Raw genomic sequence first — 18686 nt, 5'->3', positions numbered from 1 at the left:
GTTTTGGTGTGGACCCAGCCTTAGAATGTTCATGTTTATTTATTTGGCATGCTGTCAAAATTTTCCCCACAAGTGCAAACCACAGCAGAAAGATTGTGATATTTAAGTTTATATCTCAGCCAAAATTGAATAGAATTTCAAGGACCATTAAAAAAAGAAAAAGAATACTTCTATAGCTTGAGAGCTTTCATTCTGCCTAATTTCAAAGGCCTTCTGCAAATAACTGAGATGTTAGATCTTCTCAAAAAAAGTTGGCAAGAATCTTTTATAATGCAATTGTTTAGGTAACCTCAATATACTGGGACCTAACAGCTCGTCCTATGATTATTCTACAAGCTAATAACATTAAAAATTGAATGCAAAATATTAAAACATTGAAATGCAATGTTTAAGGTCTTATTTCCTATTTGTATAACTTTAATACTTAGGAGTCCTAGTCATTGACCGGGAACCTATTGTACTTGGTGCTGTACAAGCACAGAACTTGTCTACATGGGAAAGTTTTGACAGTTATACTGATACAGCTATACCAGTATAGCCCACTCACGTGGACACTCTTATTCTAGTAGAAGAGTGGCTTTTTTGGTTTAGATGAAACCCACCAAACTAAACCGAAAAAAAGGTACTCATACCAGAATAAGCCCTGGTCTACACTAGGACTTTAGGTTGAATTTAGCAGCATTAAATCGATGTAAACCTGCACTCGTCCACACGATGAAGCCCTTTATTTCGATTTAAAGGGCTCTTAAAATTGATTTCCTTACTCCACCCCTGACAAATGGATTAGCGCTTAAATCGGCCTTGCCGGGTCGAATTTGGGGTACTGTGGACACAATTCGACGGTATTGGCCTCCAGGAGCTATCCCAGAGTGCTCCATTGTGACCGCTCTGGACAGCACTCTCAACTCAGATGCACTAGCCAGGGAGACAGGAAAAGAACCGTGAACTTTTGAATCTCATTTCCTGTTTGGCCAGCGTGGTAAGCTGCAGGTGACCATGCAGAGCTCATCAGCAGAGGTGACCATGATGGAGTCCCAGAATCGCAAAAGAGCTCCAGCATGGACTGAACGGGAGGTACGGGATCTGATCGCTGTATGGGGAGAGGAATCCGTGCTACCAGAACTCCGTTCCAGTTTTCGAAATGCCAAAACATTTGTCAAAATCTCCCAGGGCATGACTGACAGAGGCCATAACAGGGACCCGAAGCAGTGCAGCGTGAAACTTAAGGAGCTGAGGCAAGCCTACCAGAAAACCACAGAGGCCAACGGCCGCTCCGGGTCAGAACCCCAAACATGCCGCTTCTATGATGAGCTGCATGCCATTTTACGGGGTTCAGCCACCACTACCCCAGCCCTATTGTTTGACTCCTTCAATGGAGATGGAGGCAACACAGAAGCAGGTTTTGGGGACGAAGAAGAAGAAGAAGATGAGGAGGAGGAGGTTGTAGATAGCTCACAGCACGCAAGCGGAGAAACGAGTTTTCCCGACAGCCAGGAACTGTTTCTCACCCTGGACCTGGAGCCAGTACCCCCCGAACCCACCCAAGGCTGCCTCCTGGACCCGGCAGGCGGAGAAGGGACCTCCAGTGAATGTACCTTTTAAAATACTATACATGGTTTAAAAGCAAGCATGTGAAAGGATTAATTTGCCCTGGCATTCGCGGCTCTCCTGGATGTACTCCCAAAGCCTTTGCAAAAGGTTTCTGGGGAGGGCAGCCTTATTGCATCCTTCATGGTAGGACACTTTACCACTCCAGGCCAGTAACACGTACTCGGGAATCATTGTACAACAAAGCATTGCAGTGTATGTTTGCTGGCATTCAAACAACATCCGTTCTTTATCTCTCTGTGTTATCCTCAGGAGAGTGAGATATCATTCATGGTCATCTGGTTGAAATAGGGTGCTTTTCTTCAGGGGACACTCAGAGGTGCCCGTTCCTGCTGGGCTGTTTGCCTGTGGCTGAACAGAAATGTTCCCCGCTGTTAGCCACGGGGAGGGGGGAAGCAAAATGCGATCTTGTAATGAAAGCACATGTGCGATGTATGTAATGTTAACAGCAAGGTTTACCCTGAAAGAGTGTAGCCACTGTTTTATAAAATGTGTCTTTTTAAATACCACTGTCCCTTTTTTTTTCTCCACCAGCTGCATGTGTTTCAATGATCACAGGATCTTCTCCTTCCCAGAGGCTAGTGAAGATTAGAAAGAAAAAAAAACGCACTCGTGATGAAATGTTCTCTGAGCTCATGCTGTCCTCCCACACTGACAGAGCACAGACGAATGCGTGGAGGCAAATAATGTCAGAGTGCAGGAAAGCACAAAATGACTGGGAAGAGAGGTGGCGGGATGAAGAGAGGGCTGAAGCTCAAATGTGGCAGCAGCGTGATGAGAGGAGGCAGGATTCAATGCTGAGGCTGCTGGAGGATCAAACCAGCATGCTCCAGCGTATGGTTGAGCTGCGGCAAAGACAGCTGGAGTACAGATTGCCACTACAGCCCCTGTGTAACCAATCACCCTCCTCCCCAAGTTCCATAGCCTCCACACCCAGACGCCCAACAACGCGGTGGGGGGGCCTCCGGCCAACCAGCCACTCCACCACAGAGGATTGCCCAAAAAACAGAAGGCTGGCATTCAATAAATTTTAAAGTTGTAAACTTTTAAAGTGCTGTGGGGCATTTTCCTTTCCTCCTCCACCACCCCTCCTGGGCTACCTTGGTAGTCATCCCCCTATTTGTGTGATGAATGAATAAAGAATGCATGAATGTGAAGCAACAATGACTTTATTGCCTCTGCAAGCGGTGATCGAAGGGAGGAGGGGAGGGTGGTTAGCTTACAGGGAAGTAGAGTGAACCAAGGGGCGGGGGTTTTCATCAAGGAGAAACAAACAGAACTTTCACACCGTAGCCTGGCCAGTCATGAAACTGGTTTTCAAAGCTCCTCTGATGCATACCGCGCCCTCCTGTGCTCTTCTAACCGCCCTGGTCTCTGGCTGCGCGTAACCAGCAGCCAGGCGATTTGCCTCAACCTCCCACCATAAACTCTCCCACCCTTTACTCTCACAGATATTGTGGAGTGCACAGCAAGCAGTAATAACAGTGGGAATATTGGTTTCGCTGAGGTCTAAGCGAGTCAGTAAACTGCGCCAGCGCGCCTTTAAACGTCCAAATGCTCATTCTACCACCATTCTGCACTTGCTCAGCCTGTAGTTGAATAGCTCCTGACTACTGTCCAGGGTGCCTGTGTACGGCTTCGTGAGCCATGGCATTAAGGGGTAGGCTGGGTCCCCAAGGATAACTATAAGTATTTCAACATCCCCAACTGTTATTTTCTGGTCTGGGAATAAAGTCCCTTCCTGCAGCTTTTGAAACAGACCAGAGTTCCTGAAGATGCAAGCGTCATGTACCTTTCCCGGCCATCCCAAGTTGATGTTGGTGAAACGTCCCTTGTGATCTACCAGAGCTTGCAGCACTATTGAAAAGTACCCCTTGCGGTTTATGTACTCACCGGCTTGGTGTTCCGGTGCCAAGATAGGGATATGGGTTCCGTCTATGGCCCCACCACAGTTAGGGAATCCCATTGCAGCAAAGCCATCCACTATGACCTGCACATTTCCCAGGGTCACTACCCTTGATATCAGCAGATCTTCGATTGCGTGGGCTACTTGCATCACAGCAGCCCCCCACAGTAGATTTGCCCACTCCAAATTGATTCCCAACTAACCGGTAGCTGTCTGGCGTTGCAAGCTTCCACAGAGCTATCGCCACTCACTTCTCAACTGTGAGGACTGCTCTCATCTTGGTATTCATGCGCTTCAGGGCAGAGGAAAGCAAGTCACCAAGTTCCATGGAAGTGCCCTTACGCATGCGAAAGTTTCGCAGCCACTGGGAATCGTCCCAGACCTGCAACACTATGTGGTCCCACCAGTCTGTGCTTGTTTCCCGAGCCCAGAATCGGCGTTCCACAGCATGAACCTGCCACATTAGCACCATGATGCATGCATTGGCAGGGCCCATGCTTTCAGAGAAATCTGTGTCCATATCCTGATCACTCACGTGACCGTGCGAACGTCGCCTCCTCGCCCGGCATCGCTCTGCCAGGTTCTGGTACCGCATATACTGCTGGATAATGCGTGTGGTGTTTAATGTGCTCCTAATTGTCAAAGTGAGCTGAGCATCATCCATGCTTGCCGTGGTATGGCGTCCGCACAGAAAAAGGCGCGGAATGATTGTCTGACGTTGCTGTGACGGAGGGAGGGGCAACTGACGACATGGCTTACAGTGTTGGCTTACAGGGAATTAAAATCAACAAAAGGGGTGGCTTTACATCAAGGAGTATTTCAGGCAGGACTTCACGGAGGGTTCCAACAAGAAATGGTGCACCTAAGTAATTGTTCTTATTGGAACGAGCAGGTTGATCTGGCTTCTGATTGATACACGGCTAGATTTACTTCGCTGCACCTTCTCTGTGAGTGACTGCAGTGTGACCTAGAGGAATGAGTCCTCTAGATGGGGGAGAGGGGAAGCAAATGAGTACAAAACAAATCTGGTCTATTTCTTGTTTTGATACACTCCATCTATCTTTTACATCTTTGGATGGCAGCAGACGGTGCAGAAGGACTGCAAGCCATCCACGTTTCATGGCTGCTCGGCAGAAGATGGTACAATAGGACTGCTAGCCATCCGTATCGCCTGCCTGCTCACCATAAGATGGTTCAATAGGACTGACGGCAGGACTCAAGAGAATGACCTGGTCAAGTCACTTCTAATGTAGTCTCTGCACCCATGTGTGGCCAGGAGCACCTCGGACATGATGATGACTGCTACCAGTCCTATTGTACCGTCTGCTGCCACAAGGCAAGGGGTTGCTGCTGTTGTGTAGCAATGCAGTACCACGTCTGCCAGCACCCAGGAGACATACGCTGACGGTTACCTGAGTGGGCTCCATGCTTGCCGTGGTATGGCGTCTGCATAGGTAACTCAAGAAAAAAAGGCATGAAACAATTGTCTGCTGCTGCTTTCACGGAGGGAGGGAGGGAACGGGGGCCTGACGATATGTACCCAGAACCACCCGCAACAATGTTTTAGCCCCATCAGGCATTGGGATCTCAACCCAGAATTCCAATGGGCAGCGGAGACTGCGGGAACTGTGGGATAGCTACCCACAGTGCAACACTCCGGAAGTCGACGCTTGCCTTGGTACTGTGGAAGCACTCCGCTGAGTTAATGCACTTAGAGCATTTTCTGTGGGGACACACACACTCGAATATATAAAACCGATTTCTAAAAAAACGACTTCTATAAATTCGACCTAATTTCATAGTGTAGAAATACCCTAAGAGTGTACAGACAGGTTTTGGCAGTTTAACAACAGTTTAAATTAATATCTTAGACTATTAAAAAACAAGCAAACAAAAACCCTCTCAAACTTTCCTAAGTAGGCAAGGCTTTCAACCAGGTGCAGGAATCCCACAAATCCAGAGGGAAGAGAGACAATTTCCAAGAAATGGAGGAGAAAGGATGAAGGAGAACAGAGAAGACAGGTCCAAGAAAAAAGGAGAAGTAGCAGATAACTGTTTACATATGAGACAGCACAGTAATTTCAATATATTCAATACTGCTCTAATTTAGATCAGTTGGAGCCAAAAGAAATTCCTTCAGCCCATCCTATAATTTTTGAACTTCTTCCATTTGAAGAAGTATGGAGGGAAGGCTTGGCATGGCAGGGACTTCCCAGTGACAAATAAAATAAGAATGTATTTATTGGAAAAAAAGATGACATGTTTTGATCTGAAACATCTAAAAAAGAACATTGTCATCTTAGACACTTGTCTGCTTTTCACCCGCACTGATGTTTTAACTGTAAGATTACTATATTTGAAAAAGATTGGAGAAAATAAATCATCATTTTCAGTTTAATTTGTGCATTGGACAGCTCTTCATATAGTCAGATTCACTACATCCTTGTATTGTCAAGTAAATTTTTCCTGTTTTTCACACAGCAAGAGAGCACAGAGAAGATGATTAGTTCAAACGTATAAGAGTCATTGAAAAGTCACAAGTATTGAAAGAGATGCAGTGGTAGGTGTAGAAAATAGTTTTAACTTTATTTTTTAAATAGACTGAGTTAAGTTTGCTTGATTACTTTAATAATGTGTTCTTCACTATGTAGGACTGTTTTCATAAAAGTGAACAAATTTCTGTTGGTTTCTTGAAATAACTGACCAGAGTGCATATTCAAAAGAAGTCTCAATAAAGATTATCAAAAAGAATAGTCCATCCTATTATATCACACAACAAAAATGACAGCTGTCATCAATTATTCTAACTGCAGTCATTTTCACCATGCTCACTAAATATTACACACACACACACTCCATGCTAAAATATTTGGTTTTAATAGTTACTTCCTCTTTTGTATAATTCAAACAAGAACACTTACCTTTATGGTGACATTTCCTTTTGTTATTTTTCTCATATTGAAGCCTACTGTCGGAATCATATCTTCTGTGAACTGCCCTGACTAAACAAAAAAAAGAAAAGTTATAATTAATATAACTAATTAAGAATACATTCATCATTTGTAATCTAAATAATCTTTCATTTTCACAACATAAATTGAGAATTACGTAAATTATTTAAAATAATATGAACCAATGCTTTGATTAACACACTGTCCTGCCATCGTGAGAAAACTGACTCATGTCTGGCCTCTTGTTCCTAGATTGATTATCCTGAGTAGTCAAAGAAATTCTCAATACACTTCACCTGGTTCCTTTAGTTAAACTGAGGGCAGCATTGTTGGATTACTATGAGGCCTTGACAACACTAAAGGATATTTCTCCTAAAGTTCCTCACCAGTGCTACCATAGGTTCAGCTCCACCAAAAGTAACAATGGTGAAAGTGGGTGGTGCTGCAGGGAATAACTGATATTTTGAGTAGCTTGGTGTTGGAAGCACCACCTCCCCTCAGGTTCTTATTCCTGCAATAAGTGGAGCTGAGTGAGTGATAATTTGGGAAATTTTAGGAAAATACTCTCTCATACACAAAGTTAAGGGAAGTCCTGTCCAGTGCCTCACAGTTGAAATGAGCATTGCTACAATAAAGGAACTTAGGTTTTTTTTAAAGCGTACTTTACCACAGTACCAAAGCGCTAAAATAGACCATGAGAGAGGAGGAGGTCAAAAATGAGAACCTAAGTAAAGGACTCATTATGCCCTCTCCACCCATCACCTCCAAAAATGTACCTTTAATAAATATAGTCAGCATTTTCTCGCACTAACAACTTTACACTGGAGCTATTTTCTATGCCATTTGACAACTGACTGATTCCCAGTGTTATCACTGGTCATACCAGACTTGCTGCATCTTTCCCCTTCATTAACTGGGGTTAAGAGGATAAGATTCCATCGCTCTATCCTTTATCTACCAACTATGGAAAACCCGTGTTAATCTAGGGCTTAAAAAGTCACAAAACTTTCAATAAAGATCTGTTACTCTCACTTGATGATTTTTTTAATGTTCTCTACCTTTCAGATTAAAACAACTCCTATTAGTTAGTTCTTTGGTTTGTTCAGGGTATATTGTTCCCAGGACACCAAACTTCTCTACAGGCAGTCTTATGGATAAATTTTCTCCCGTGCTTTTCCCCCATCCTTTGTTTCTATATGTCCCCTCTCTTGTTCTTTGCTTCATTCACTTTCTATAAATGCCTCCACATGCAAACATCATCATTAAACACAATTGTATCTGTGCTCCTATATAAAACCACATGCCTAGCAGCAACAGAAGCAGAAATTTGGAATGCCAATAAAATCAGACAAAGCCTAGTTAGTTTCAATCTTCCGGTAAAGACGTTGGTCTAATTTGTTCAATATTATATGCTGAATAATTATTTTATGCTGAACTGACTTTCAAAGCGAGAAACCAGAAGAAATGTGATTATTCTTCAAATAGTGGAATCTTGGGGAAAAAACTAGAAAGTTATGCCAGGAATCCATTAAAAGCCATGAATTTGGTTAATCCTAACAAAGGAAGTCTTTCATTTTTATTAGCAAAGTATACATCAGACATATTAAAAAGGAAGACATATGTAATAAAATAAAAGCCATAACTGCCCTGGTTTGGAGATACAATGTATATATTGGGTTCCACAAACAGTTAATGTCTCCTATCTAGATATCTGGTTTTATCTTTCTGAGATATTTCTATTATGGTAGAAAAGAAACAGTTACAAGCTAGACATTTTTATAGTTCTCTCCTCCATATACAATCTTGGACTTTCTAGCTGAAAGACTGGGAGGGGTGGGAGTGGGGACGAAGAATTACCAATTGTTGCCCAATCAGCATATAAAGAAAAGGAGTACTTGTGGCACCTTAGAGACTAACAAATATATTTGAGCATAAGCTTTCATGAGCTACAGTTTAGTTTCTTATCAAGGAATCTGTTGTGATAAGATTATTTGTTTCAAGAACTATAAGGAGCCTTGAAGTGAAAAAAATAAGTCTGATAAAACAAGATACGTATCTTGTTTTTGTAAATATTCAGGGGTGTGCAGTCAGACATCCTTATTCTATCATATTTCAATAAAACAAACGACAATCTGAAGGAGACAAAAGACTTGATGCTTGAGGGTTTTGAAATGAATTTTTCATAGCTTCCAAAGCCAGAAGTGACTATTGTGATCATCTAGTCTGAGTGCCTGTGTTATACATGCTTACAAATTTATAAATGCTTTGGCATTGGATTTATAAATGCTTTGGCATACTGAATTAAATAGTTCCAAATACTGAGTTAACTATAAAAAGAAAAGGAGTACTTGTGGCACCTTTGAGACTAAAAATTTATCTGAGCATAAGCTTTTGTGAGCTCTAGCTCACAAAAGCTTATGCTCAAATAAATTTGTTAGTCTCGAAGGTGCCACAAGTACTCCTTTTCTTTTTGCGAATACAGACTAACACAGCTGCTACTCTGAAACCCGAGTTAACTACATGGACTATTTTCATTAACAGTCACTCTTACCATTAACAATGGCCCAGATTCTGCTCAGTTATACAGGCTCAATCCCAAATAACTCCTTTACATACAGTGGAATTTGTCTGGATTTACACTGGTAGAACAGGGCAAAATCTTGTCCAAGCTCTTCAGGGCAAGGACTGTCTCACAATATGTTTGTACATGGCTTATCACAGTGGGACCCTAACAAGGATCTAAAGCTACTGCAATACAAACAACATCCTATCCCTGTGTTTTATGGTCCACCACAGTTTGAGTTTAATACACTCAGTCCTTTGTCATGATGGTTTCTCTTTTCCCACTCAACCTGTCCCCTCCCCCTGCCCACACACTTCCAATCCCCTCAGGTCTATTGTATTCAAGAATAATCCACTGTGAACCACTTATCATGGACTGTTTACTTCAGAACTGGTTCCCAAACAACCCTTCTCTATCATGATACCTTATCTCCAACTTGAAGGACACAATACATGTTCTTTTCCATAGCTGCAATCTGTGCCCTTCCCCAAATCAGAAAATATGGTTAAAAGTGATTCATCTCATAACATTCTTCTTAGACTGCATCTGTGCTGGCAGAAATTAGACACGTAATTTTTCAGTAGTGTATCTCCACTGATTATAGTAATGGCAGAAACTGTAGCATACACAGTACCACTATATTGTCTAGCCCATTTTGTACCACCATATTGTCTAGCACATTCTGAGTAGAATTACATAACATGACAACAAGAAGTTGAGGGTCCTGTCTGTGCTCCACTTCCAACATCGCTACAACTGGTTGAGCTGTGACGTGATGACTTACAGCCACAGAGTTTGCTAATGTAAATGCAGCCCAAGACCAAAAGGTGTTATTTCTTAGCTAACTTGTTCTCCTCTAACCTACAGCAGAAGGTTTAGAGTTTGTGCCAGTCCCAGTGTACCTGCACAGAGCACCATAAACACACTGCTAGTGGGAAGCGAACTCCTTGTAAATCATTAAGCGCTAACACCCGCACTTATTATTACACTGGTGCTGTTGTCTTATCGTAAGACTATTTCCATTTTTGCAATGGTTGCAAGCGGCAAGATGATTTATTGTTTGCCAGGCAAGAACTCCCCAGGGCATAGCAAGCCCTTGCGAGCAGAACAAGACTAGATTAACAGCAGCACCGCTGAGGCCCATATCATCAGATCACCTGAATGCCAGATATGTTAGCAAACTGCCTTTTACAATCTGAACTGCAGACGTCCTTTTCTGTTTGCTGATTGATGGTCTTCCCCACAACATACCCTCCCAGTGGCCCCACTGCTAGCCTCACTCTCCAACACCTGCATGCTTCTCTTCATCCTTTCATCTTTTTCCTCTTCTATCCTGCTTCCTTCCTCCTCTGATCTCACCCCCGCTGCCATTTCCCTTCAACGCACCTTGGTCCCCATATTATAAAGTAAAACAAGAAACAAATGTGGACTGAAGTTGTGTGCTTATCACCACCCCAATCTCTTCCTCACATGCTTCCTCTGTTTTCTGTCTTCTTAAGCTGCCATCTTTTCAGGGTAGGGACTGACTCATCAAGTGTCTATATGGATGATACCGCAACATAAGTTAGTACTAACTGTCAAGGCTGATTCCCCACTCTGGCACTTTGAGTGCAGAAGGTGGGGGCCCACAAGGATTCTAAATATTAATACTGGCCACTCCACGCTGGTATTGATCTCCCAAGTTTCCAGCTTTTCTCTGACCTTGGATGGGTAGATGTTGCCACCACCCAAGTGCAGAACCCTTTTGAGAACCTAGGAAGGCGCACTTGGGAATTCCTTCCTGTGGGGGTACCCTCAAGCCCTTTCACCTACCCTCTGGGGAAGAGCTGAGAAAGAAAACAAAGGAAATCAGCTGTTGCCAACAGCTAATTAAACACCATATGCACAAACCTCTTAAGACATACAAAAAAAGCCAAACCTGGTCTTAAAAAAGGTAAATTTTATTAAAAACAAAAAGAAAGAAAATATATCTGGAACTTAGGCTATTGCTAGAATTAAAAAGAGCAAATATAATAATTAAGCATCAAGAATGGTTTTCTTAAGGTCCAGCTTAAAGATTACAAGCAAAACAAAAGCATTTGGGGTTAGCACAGAGGAGTCCACGAGCCAATAAAAAAATAAAAGAAATAACTCTAATCGCGTCTTCCTAGACATTCCCATATCTGGGGTTCAGATAAGTAGTTCTAGATATGATCTGATGATTTTCCATACCTGGCTTAAAGCTTCTTATAGCATTGCTGCTATTTGTCTCCTCTCTCCAGAGAAAAGGACAGACAGACAAAGGGAAAGTTTTTTCCCCAATTTTAAAAAGTTCTAGCCCTCCCATTGGCTCTTTTGGTCAGGTGCCCACTCACTTTCCTTTACCTAGGCATGCAGTCAGACTTTTTAAACCATTTACAGATAAAGCAAGTAGAGAACAGCTACCAAGAGGGATTCTATAGCTAACTGGCTGGCTGCGTGTCCACAAAAGAGAGCTACCCCCCTTTCATTTATCACAGTAACAATGACAGGCAAAATGGAGACAATGGGATCCATTAGGAAGCCCAAAGGAAAGATTAACTTTGAGTAACAATAGATAAATAGATAGACAGACAGACAAGATAGTTTAGCTGATCAGTACATATTGACAGGTAGGGCTGGTCAACATTTTCCATCAGAAAATGCTGATTTGATGGAATCAAAGTGTTCCATGCAAATGTGTCAAGTCCATTGAAACTTTCGAAAGAAATCAGGCAGAAAGGAGTTGACCAGCCAGGTTGCCAAAGTGCCCTCAAAGCTGCACAGCAGCCTATTAAGCGCTGTGCAGGCGCTCAGGGCTGCGGCGGGGAGAGATGCCTTTCCCCACCAGCCCCAACCCAGCACAGCCCCAGACCTGCTGTGGCCAGGGGAAGAGGCGTCCCTCCCCTAGCCCTGGCCTGGACCTGCCACAGCCAGGGGAAAGGAGCCTATCCTGCAGCCCCAGCACAGGTGGTGCTGCAGGGAGAGAGAACTGGGAGAACTGTAGCCCTGAGGCAGCCTGCACCCCAAACTCCTCATTCCTGGGCCCACCCCAGAGCTTGCACCCCCAGCTGGAGCCCTCACTCCCCCCCCCCACACCTCAACACTCCGCCCCAGCCCTGAACCTGCCATCCTTGGCTCCACCCCAGAGTCCTCACCCCCCTACACATCCCAACCCTCTGCCCCAGCCCTGAGCCCCCTACCACACCCTGAACCCCTCAGCCCCACCCCCACATATGAATTTTGTTATGTGCACCAATATGGAGGTGATGTGTCACACATCACCTTTGTACTGGTGCACATAACAAAATTCATTCCGCACACATGTGGGAAAAATTAAGAGGGAACACTGGTCAGCTCCTCAGATCGCTACCTGCTGGCCAGCTTGCCTATTACCTAGTTCCTTGGCTGCCATGACATAGTAGTAAAAATCTTTCAATCTTTATATTCCATTACAATCAACAAGACTTTTATGCATTGTTATAAAAGTCAAAACTAAATGTTTGGACACAGTCAAAATGTCATTTGAATTCTTCCAAAATGAACTTACAGAATTTTACTCCAATGAACATTTTGAAAAATTGTTACATTCCTATTCTACATAGATTTTGGAATTTCCTACAAAATAAGTATTCCATGTTCCAAACAGCTCAATATTCAATGTGTACTTTTTGGCATCAGGGAAGCAAATCTTTAGGAAGGACTTGGATGTGAAGAGTGGTGGTTTGACAAACTGATATGGAGTGGGCATTCTAAGCACAGGGACAGAATGGAAAAGGGCATGTAAGTGGAAATGAGAAGAGGAGATGAACAGGACATTAAGGGCAGCATCGTGTGAGGAGGACACAATAATACTGCAGATCAGACACACAAGCTGATGTAAACCTATTGAAAGTAAGGTGAAAAAAGTTTAAAACTTGATGTGATGGATGAGTGGGAGTCACTGAAGGGATTCAGTGAAGGTGGTGATAAAGTCTCAGTGACAGACTAGAACATTATTTTATCAGGTGAATTTTGGCTAGATAGGCGGTGTTGCTGTGATGATTTATATAAAACAAACACTATTTTATTGTAGAAAAAGTGACTTTGTATAATGTACAAATATCCTTTGCCTGGGGGATTCAGAGTGAGATAGATGAACCTGATAATCAAATAGCTATTTTCTCATCTCTAACCTACTTTAAACTCACATCTGTTGTTGGTGTGATATTAAAGCAGTTGCAAAATGATCACTGTCCCAGGGTTCTTCCCATCCCCCACTCACTACAGAGATCTTATGACAGGATGAGGACTTCACCACAAGCAATAACCCTCTCTCCTGAGGGCATGGGGAGGTGAGCAGGAGGGAAGAGCAATGCCAGGCATTCAGCTACAAGGCACTAGAAATCCTAACAAATTTTCTAGCTACCATCTGCTTTCCAGCTTCAAATACAAGCCATGTTCCCCCATATACTACTACAGGGGTTCTCAACCTTTTTCCTTCTGGGGCCCCCTCACCCAACAGGCTATAAAAACTTCACTGGCCCAGCTGTGCCACAACTGTTTTTCTGCATATAAAGGCTAGGGCCGGCATTAGAGAATAGCAAGGAGGGCAACTGCCTGGGGCCCCACACTACAGGGGAAACCGTAAAGCTAAGTTGCTCAGACTTCAGCTTCAGCCTGGGGCAGTGGGACTTGGGGCCCTGAGCTGCAATACCCTGTGGCAGGGCTTCGGCTTTCTGTCCTGGGCCGTAGCAAGTCTAATGCCAGCCATGCTTGGCAGACCACCTGAAACCTGCTTGCAGCCTCCCCCCTCTCCCCCCAGGGGATCGCAGACCCCAAACCACAGTACTACTACACACCGTCCCAAGGGCTCACTCCCAAGGAGGGGGAACCAACCACAGGCAAGGTTCATCCAGCAGGCAGGGCTGGGGGCCTGCTGCATCCAAACCCAGGGACAGACCGCCTCCATTTCCCCTAAAGAGAGACAATCCCAGACACGGCCCTCTGGCAGCAGATAGGGTCCTCCTGCCCCCTTAAAGAGAGACACCCCCCCCAACCCCAGTGACAGTGTACCAGACACAGCCTCCCCCCCCGCCTCCTTAAAGAGGCGCACCACCCCCACCCGAGACGCCGCCCCCCACCCATCCAGACACAGATCTCCCCCGCCTGCCCTACAGACACTCTCCCATCTCATTAAAGGCACAGCCACAAGACAGAGCCCCCCTCCCCCGCCTCATTGGAGCCAGCCCCCCCCCCAACCCGCCGGAGGGCCAGCGCCATGGCCCCCTTCTCCCGGAGACCGACAACCACGCCGCGGGGAGGCCGGGGCCGGGGCCGTACCGCCAGCACGGTGAGCAGGGTGGTCTTGCCCGAGTACTGCAGCCCCACCAGGGTGAGCTCCATCTCCTCCTTCCAGAACAGCGAGCGCAGCCACTCCAGCAGCCGGGCCACCAGCGCCAGCATCCCGGCCAGCGCCCCCGTCCCGCCTCCCAACTCCGGCGGCTCCGGTCGCTGCGGCGGCTGCGCTGGGGACAGCACCGGAGTCGGAGCAGCTGAGCGGGCAGACGCACGTGATCCCAGCCACCGCCCTTCTCCCCAGGCTGCCGCTGGCTGAGTCGCCGCAGACTGGGAGGGGCTCGGGACGGCGCGGCCGGGCGGGTCTCAGCGGCACGTGGGCTGCGGGAAAGGGGGGGGGGATGAGCCTGGGGGTGATAGGCTGGGTCTCTGCGGGGGTGTCATTGAGGGGCGGTGGGGGGGTCACGTGAGGGGCGGGGAATCACATGAGGGCTGGCAGGGTGGGTCCTGGGGGGAGGGGGTCATGGAGCGGTGGGATTACATGAGGGGGTCAGAGGGCGGGTGTTACTGCGGGGGTCATATGAGGGGTGTTAGAGTGGGCCCCTTCAAGGTAGGGTTGCCCAGTTTGGCTGGCCCTATTCCTGGAGGTTTCATCACATGACATAATCATTAATTAAAAATTAGTCTTTAACTCCTGGAGACTCCAGAACAATCCTGAAGGGTTGGCAACCCTACTTCAAGGGGAAAAGAAAAGGAGGACTTGTGGCAAGTTAGAGACTAACCAATTTATCTGTAGCTCACGGAAGCTTATGCTCGAATAAATTGGTTAGTCTCTAAGGTGCCACAAGTACTCCTTTTTGCGAATACAGACTAACAGGGCTGTTACTCTGAAACCTACTTCAAGGGGTTTATTACTGAAGGGCGGGTGGCGGGATGGAGGTGTGGTCACATAAGGAGCGAAAGAGTGGATCCTTATGGGGTGGGCCCTGACAAAGAGTGGGGATCATGTGGGGGGCCATAGGGTGGGTCCTCACAAGGGGGCCACCGAGGGGTAGGGGAATCGTGAGGGTTGACAAGGTGGGTCTTCATGGAGGGTCACTGGCGGGGCAAGGCACTGGCTCTGTATATGGGTGTTGTGCAGCAGAAGCAAATTAGTTCTTGGGGTCTTATGGCACTAGCCTAGTTCTTGGGAGAATCAAGGGTCAGTTCCCCACTCTGCCATTGACTTCCTGTGTGACCTTAAGCAAGTCACTTAGCCCCTCTGTGCCTCAGTTTCCCATCTGTACAATGGGGATTGTAGACCTGCCTTGCCTCACAAAATAGTGGGAGAATCAATACATTAACATTGTAAAGCACTCCGATATTACAGTGATGGGGCCAGAGAAGTACCTAAGATAGACAAGACTGGTACAGTGTGGGGGAGGAGGATGTGATGTGACAGGTGATGGCCTGGGGTCCATGCTGGAGGCATTGTCTTTAGGTTTGGGCAGAGGTGAAAGTAAGCCAGTATGCCTCAGTACAAGAGCCGGTGCGCCGTACTGGGGTGGACTGGCTTCCCCAGGCACAATTTAAAGGGCCTACGGCTTCGAGCAGCAGTTGGAGCCCCCGGCCCTTTAAATTGCTGCCAGAGCCTTGGGGTAGCGGCGGCGGGGCTGGAAGGCGATTTAAAGGGCCTGGGGCAGTAGCGGCAGCCGAGCCCTGGGCCCTTTAAATCGTCCCCGGAGCCCCGCCGCCGCTTTCCCAGCACTCCTGCAGGCTCCAGGGATGATTTAAAGGGTCCGGGGTGGTAGTGGCGGCCGGAGCCCCGTCCCCGGAGCCCTGCTGCCAGAGCCCTGGGGAAGCGGCAGGGGGGCTCCGGGGACGATTTAAAGGGCCCAGGGCTCCGGCCGCTGCTACCGCCCTGGGCCCTTTAAACTGCTGCCAGAGCCCCTGGCTGCTGCTGTTACCCCGGGGAGGGGGAAGGAGGCAGTTGCCGCTACAGGGTGGGCCGGGGCTGCCTCTGATCTCCCCCAACACCACCCCTTCTGCCCAAGGCCCTGCCCCTTCCGGGGGCCAGAGCCGGCCCCAGCCCAGCCCCATACTGGTAAGTCCCTAGACTTACTTTCACCCCTGGGTTTGGGGGTCAGTCTACAGTTGGAATACCTCTCCCCTCTGTCAATCTCCTATAGCCAGCTGAATGCCTTTTCCCATACTACCCCTTACGTAGAGAACAGTTGTTCAATTCTGGTCACAAGGCCCTATCCTCTCGTTCAGATTCTTTTTTGAGACTCAAGTTTTGGTGATACCCATTTGAAGTGACATGCTAGCCTGTGGTTAACTAGATGTTTTTGCCTACAGAGTGGATTTTCACTATCACAAGGAACTTCCTTTTGTTTGCAACTGATAAGGAAGCACACTAATACTCACCATGCTATTTTGACTCATAGTATTGCACAAAACCTTATATTTCCCTTATATATATATACAAGACATATCACACACTGAATCTGGGTGCATATGTTAACCTGAAATTATTTGTTAATGTTGCAGAAGTTATAATTAAAGTTCTGCATTATACAGAGGGAGATTACTGAGTTGTGTGTCATTTCCTTGCTCGTGAGAAGCAGAAGAAAATTCCTTTTGAAATGCATCTGTTGCTGACAGTAGAAACATTGTGTGGCATTATGATATGGTTGAAATGTCCCATAATTTGGAATTTCCTTGCTTTTTAGGGTTTGGGGATATGTCACAAATTCTTGATTATGTTTATTATCATAATGCATAGGGGACGACAACAAAAAACAAGGTGGACAGTGCCTGGAACAATGGGAAACAAAGTAGTAGACAGGTTTCAGAGTAGCAGCCGTGTTAGTCTGTATTCGCAAAAAGAAAAGGAGGACTTGTGGCACCTTTGAGACTAACAAATTTATTTGAGCATAAGCTTTCGTGAGCTACAGCTCACTTCATCGGATGCATTCAATGGAAAATACAGTGGGGAGATTTATATACATAGAGAACATGAAACAATGGGTGTTACCATACACACTGTAACGAGAGTGATCACTTAAGGTGAGCTATTACCAGCAGGAGAGCGGGGGTGGGGGTGAGGGGGGCGGGGGAATCTTTTGTAGTGATAATCAAGTTGGGCCATTTCCAGCAGTTGACAAGAACATCTGAGGAACAGTGGGGGGTGGGTGGGTGGGAATAAACAAGGGGAAATAGTTTTACTTTGTGTAATGACCCATACACTCCCAGTCTCTATTCAAGCCTAAGTTAATTGTATCCAGTTTGCAAAATTAATTCCAATTCAGCAGTCTCTCGTTGGAGTCTGTTTTTGAAGGTTTTTTTGTTGAAGAATTGCAACATTTAGGTCTGTAATTGAGTGACCAAAGAGATTGAAGTATTCTCCAACTGGTTTTTGAATGTTATAATTCTTGACGTCTGATTTGTGTCCATTTATTCTTTTACGTAGAGACTGTCCAGTCTGACCAACGTACATGGCAGAGGGGCATTGCTGGCACATGATGGCATATATCACATTGGTAGATGTGCAGGTGAATGAGCCTCTGATAGCGTGGCTGATGTGATTAGGCCCTATGATGGTGTCCCCTGAATAGATATGTGGACACAGTTGGCAACAGGCTTTGTTGCAAGGATAGGTTCCTGGGTTAGTGGTTCTGTTGTGTGGTGTGTGGTTGCTGGTGAGTATTTGCTTCAGGTTGGGGGGCTGTCTGTAAGCAAGGACTGGCCTGTCTCCCAAGATCTGTGAGAGTGTTGGGTCATCCTTCAGGATAGGTTGTAGATCCTTTATGATGTTTTGGAGAGGTTTTAGTTGGGGGCTGAAGGTGATGGCTAGTGGTGTTCTATTATTTTCTTCGTTGGGCATGTCCTGTAGTAGGTGACTTCTGGGTACTCTTCTGGCTCTCTCAATCTGTTTCTTCACTTCAGCAGGTGGGTATTGTACTTGTAAGAATGCTTGATAGAGATCTTGTAGGTGTTTGTCTCTGTCTGAGGGGTTGGACCAAATGCGGCTGTATTGTAGAGCTTGGCTGTAGACAATGGATCGTGTGGTGTGGTCTGGATGAAAGCTGGAGGCATGTAGGTAGGAATAGCGGTCAGTAGGTTTCCGATATAGGGTGGTGTTTATGTGACCATCGCTTATTAGCACCATAGTGTCCAGGAAGTGGATTTCTTGTGTGGACTGGTCCAGGCTGAGGTTGATCGTAGGATGGAAATTGTTGAAATCACAGTGGAATTCCTCAAGGGCTTCTTTTCCATGGGTCCAGGTGATGAAGATGTCATCAATGTAGCACAAGTAGAGTAGGGACATTAGGAGACAAGAGCTGAGGAAGCGTTGTTCTAAGTCAGCCATAAAAATGTTGGCATACTGTGGGGCCATGCAGGT

General features: G+C 46.0%; 1 protein-coding gene across 2 annotated transcripts in view; it reads right to left on the bottom strand.

Moving 5' to 3' along the window:
• The window catches only part of LOC144259558 (ADP-ribosylation factor-like protein 8B), a 50952-nt gene extending 36470 nt beyond the window's left edge, over positions 1–14482 (bottom strand). For both annotated transcript variants that reach the window (XM_077807843.1, XM_077807842.1), the window contains exons 1-2: positions 14348–14482; positions 6436–6516 (exon numbers count right to left, since the gene is read on the bottom strand). In XM_077807843.1, coding sequence (XP_077663969.1) covers positions 6436–6516; positions 14348–14470 — 204 coding nt within the window. In that variant the 5' untranslated portion in view covers positions 14471–14482. The remainder of the gene's footprint in view (positions 1–6435; positions 6517–14347) is intronic.
• Positions 14483–18686: the final 4204 nt, after the last annotated feature.

This window comes from Eretmochelys imbricata, chromosome 1 (genome assembly GCF_965152235.1).
Source record: "Eretmochelys imbricata isolate rEreImb1 chromosome 1, rEreImb1.hap1, whole genome shotgun sequence".
NCBI classification, from domain to species: Eukaryota; Metazoa; Chordata; order Testudines; family Cheloniidae; genus Eretmochelys; species Eretmochelys imbricata.
The sequence above is the reverse complement of the archived record's forward strand: the minus strand, read 5'-3'. Positions and strand labels throughout refer to the sequence as shown.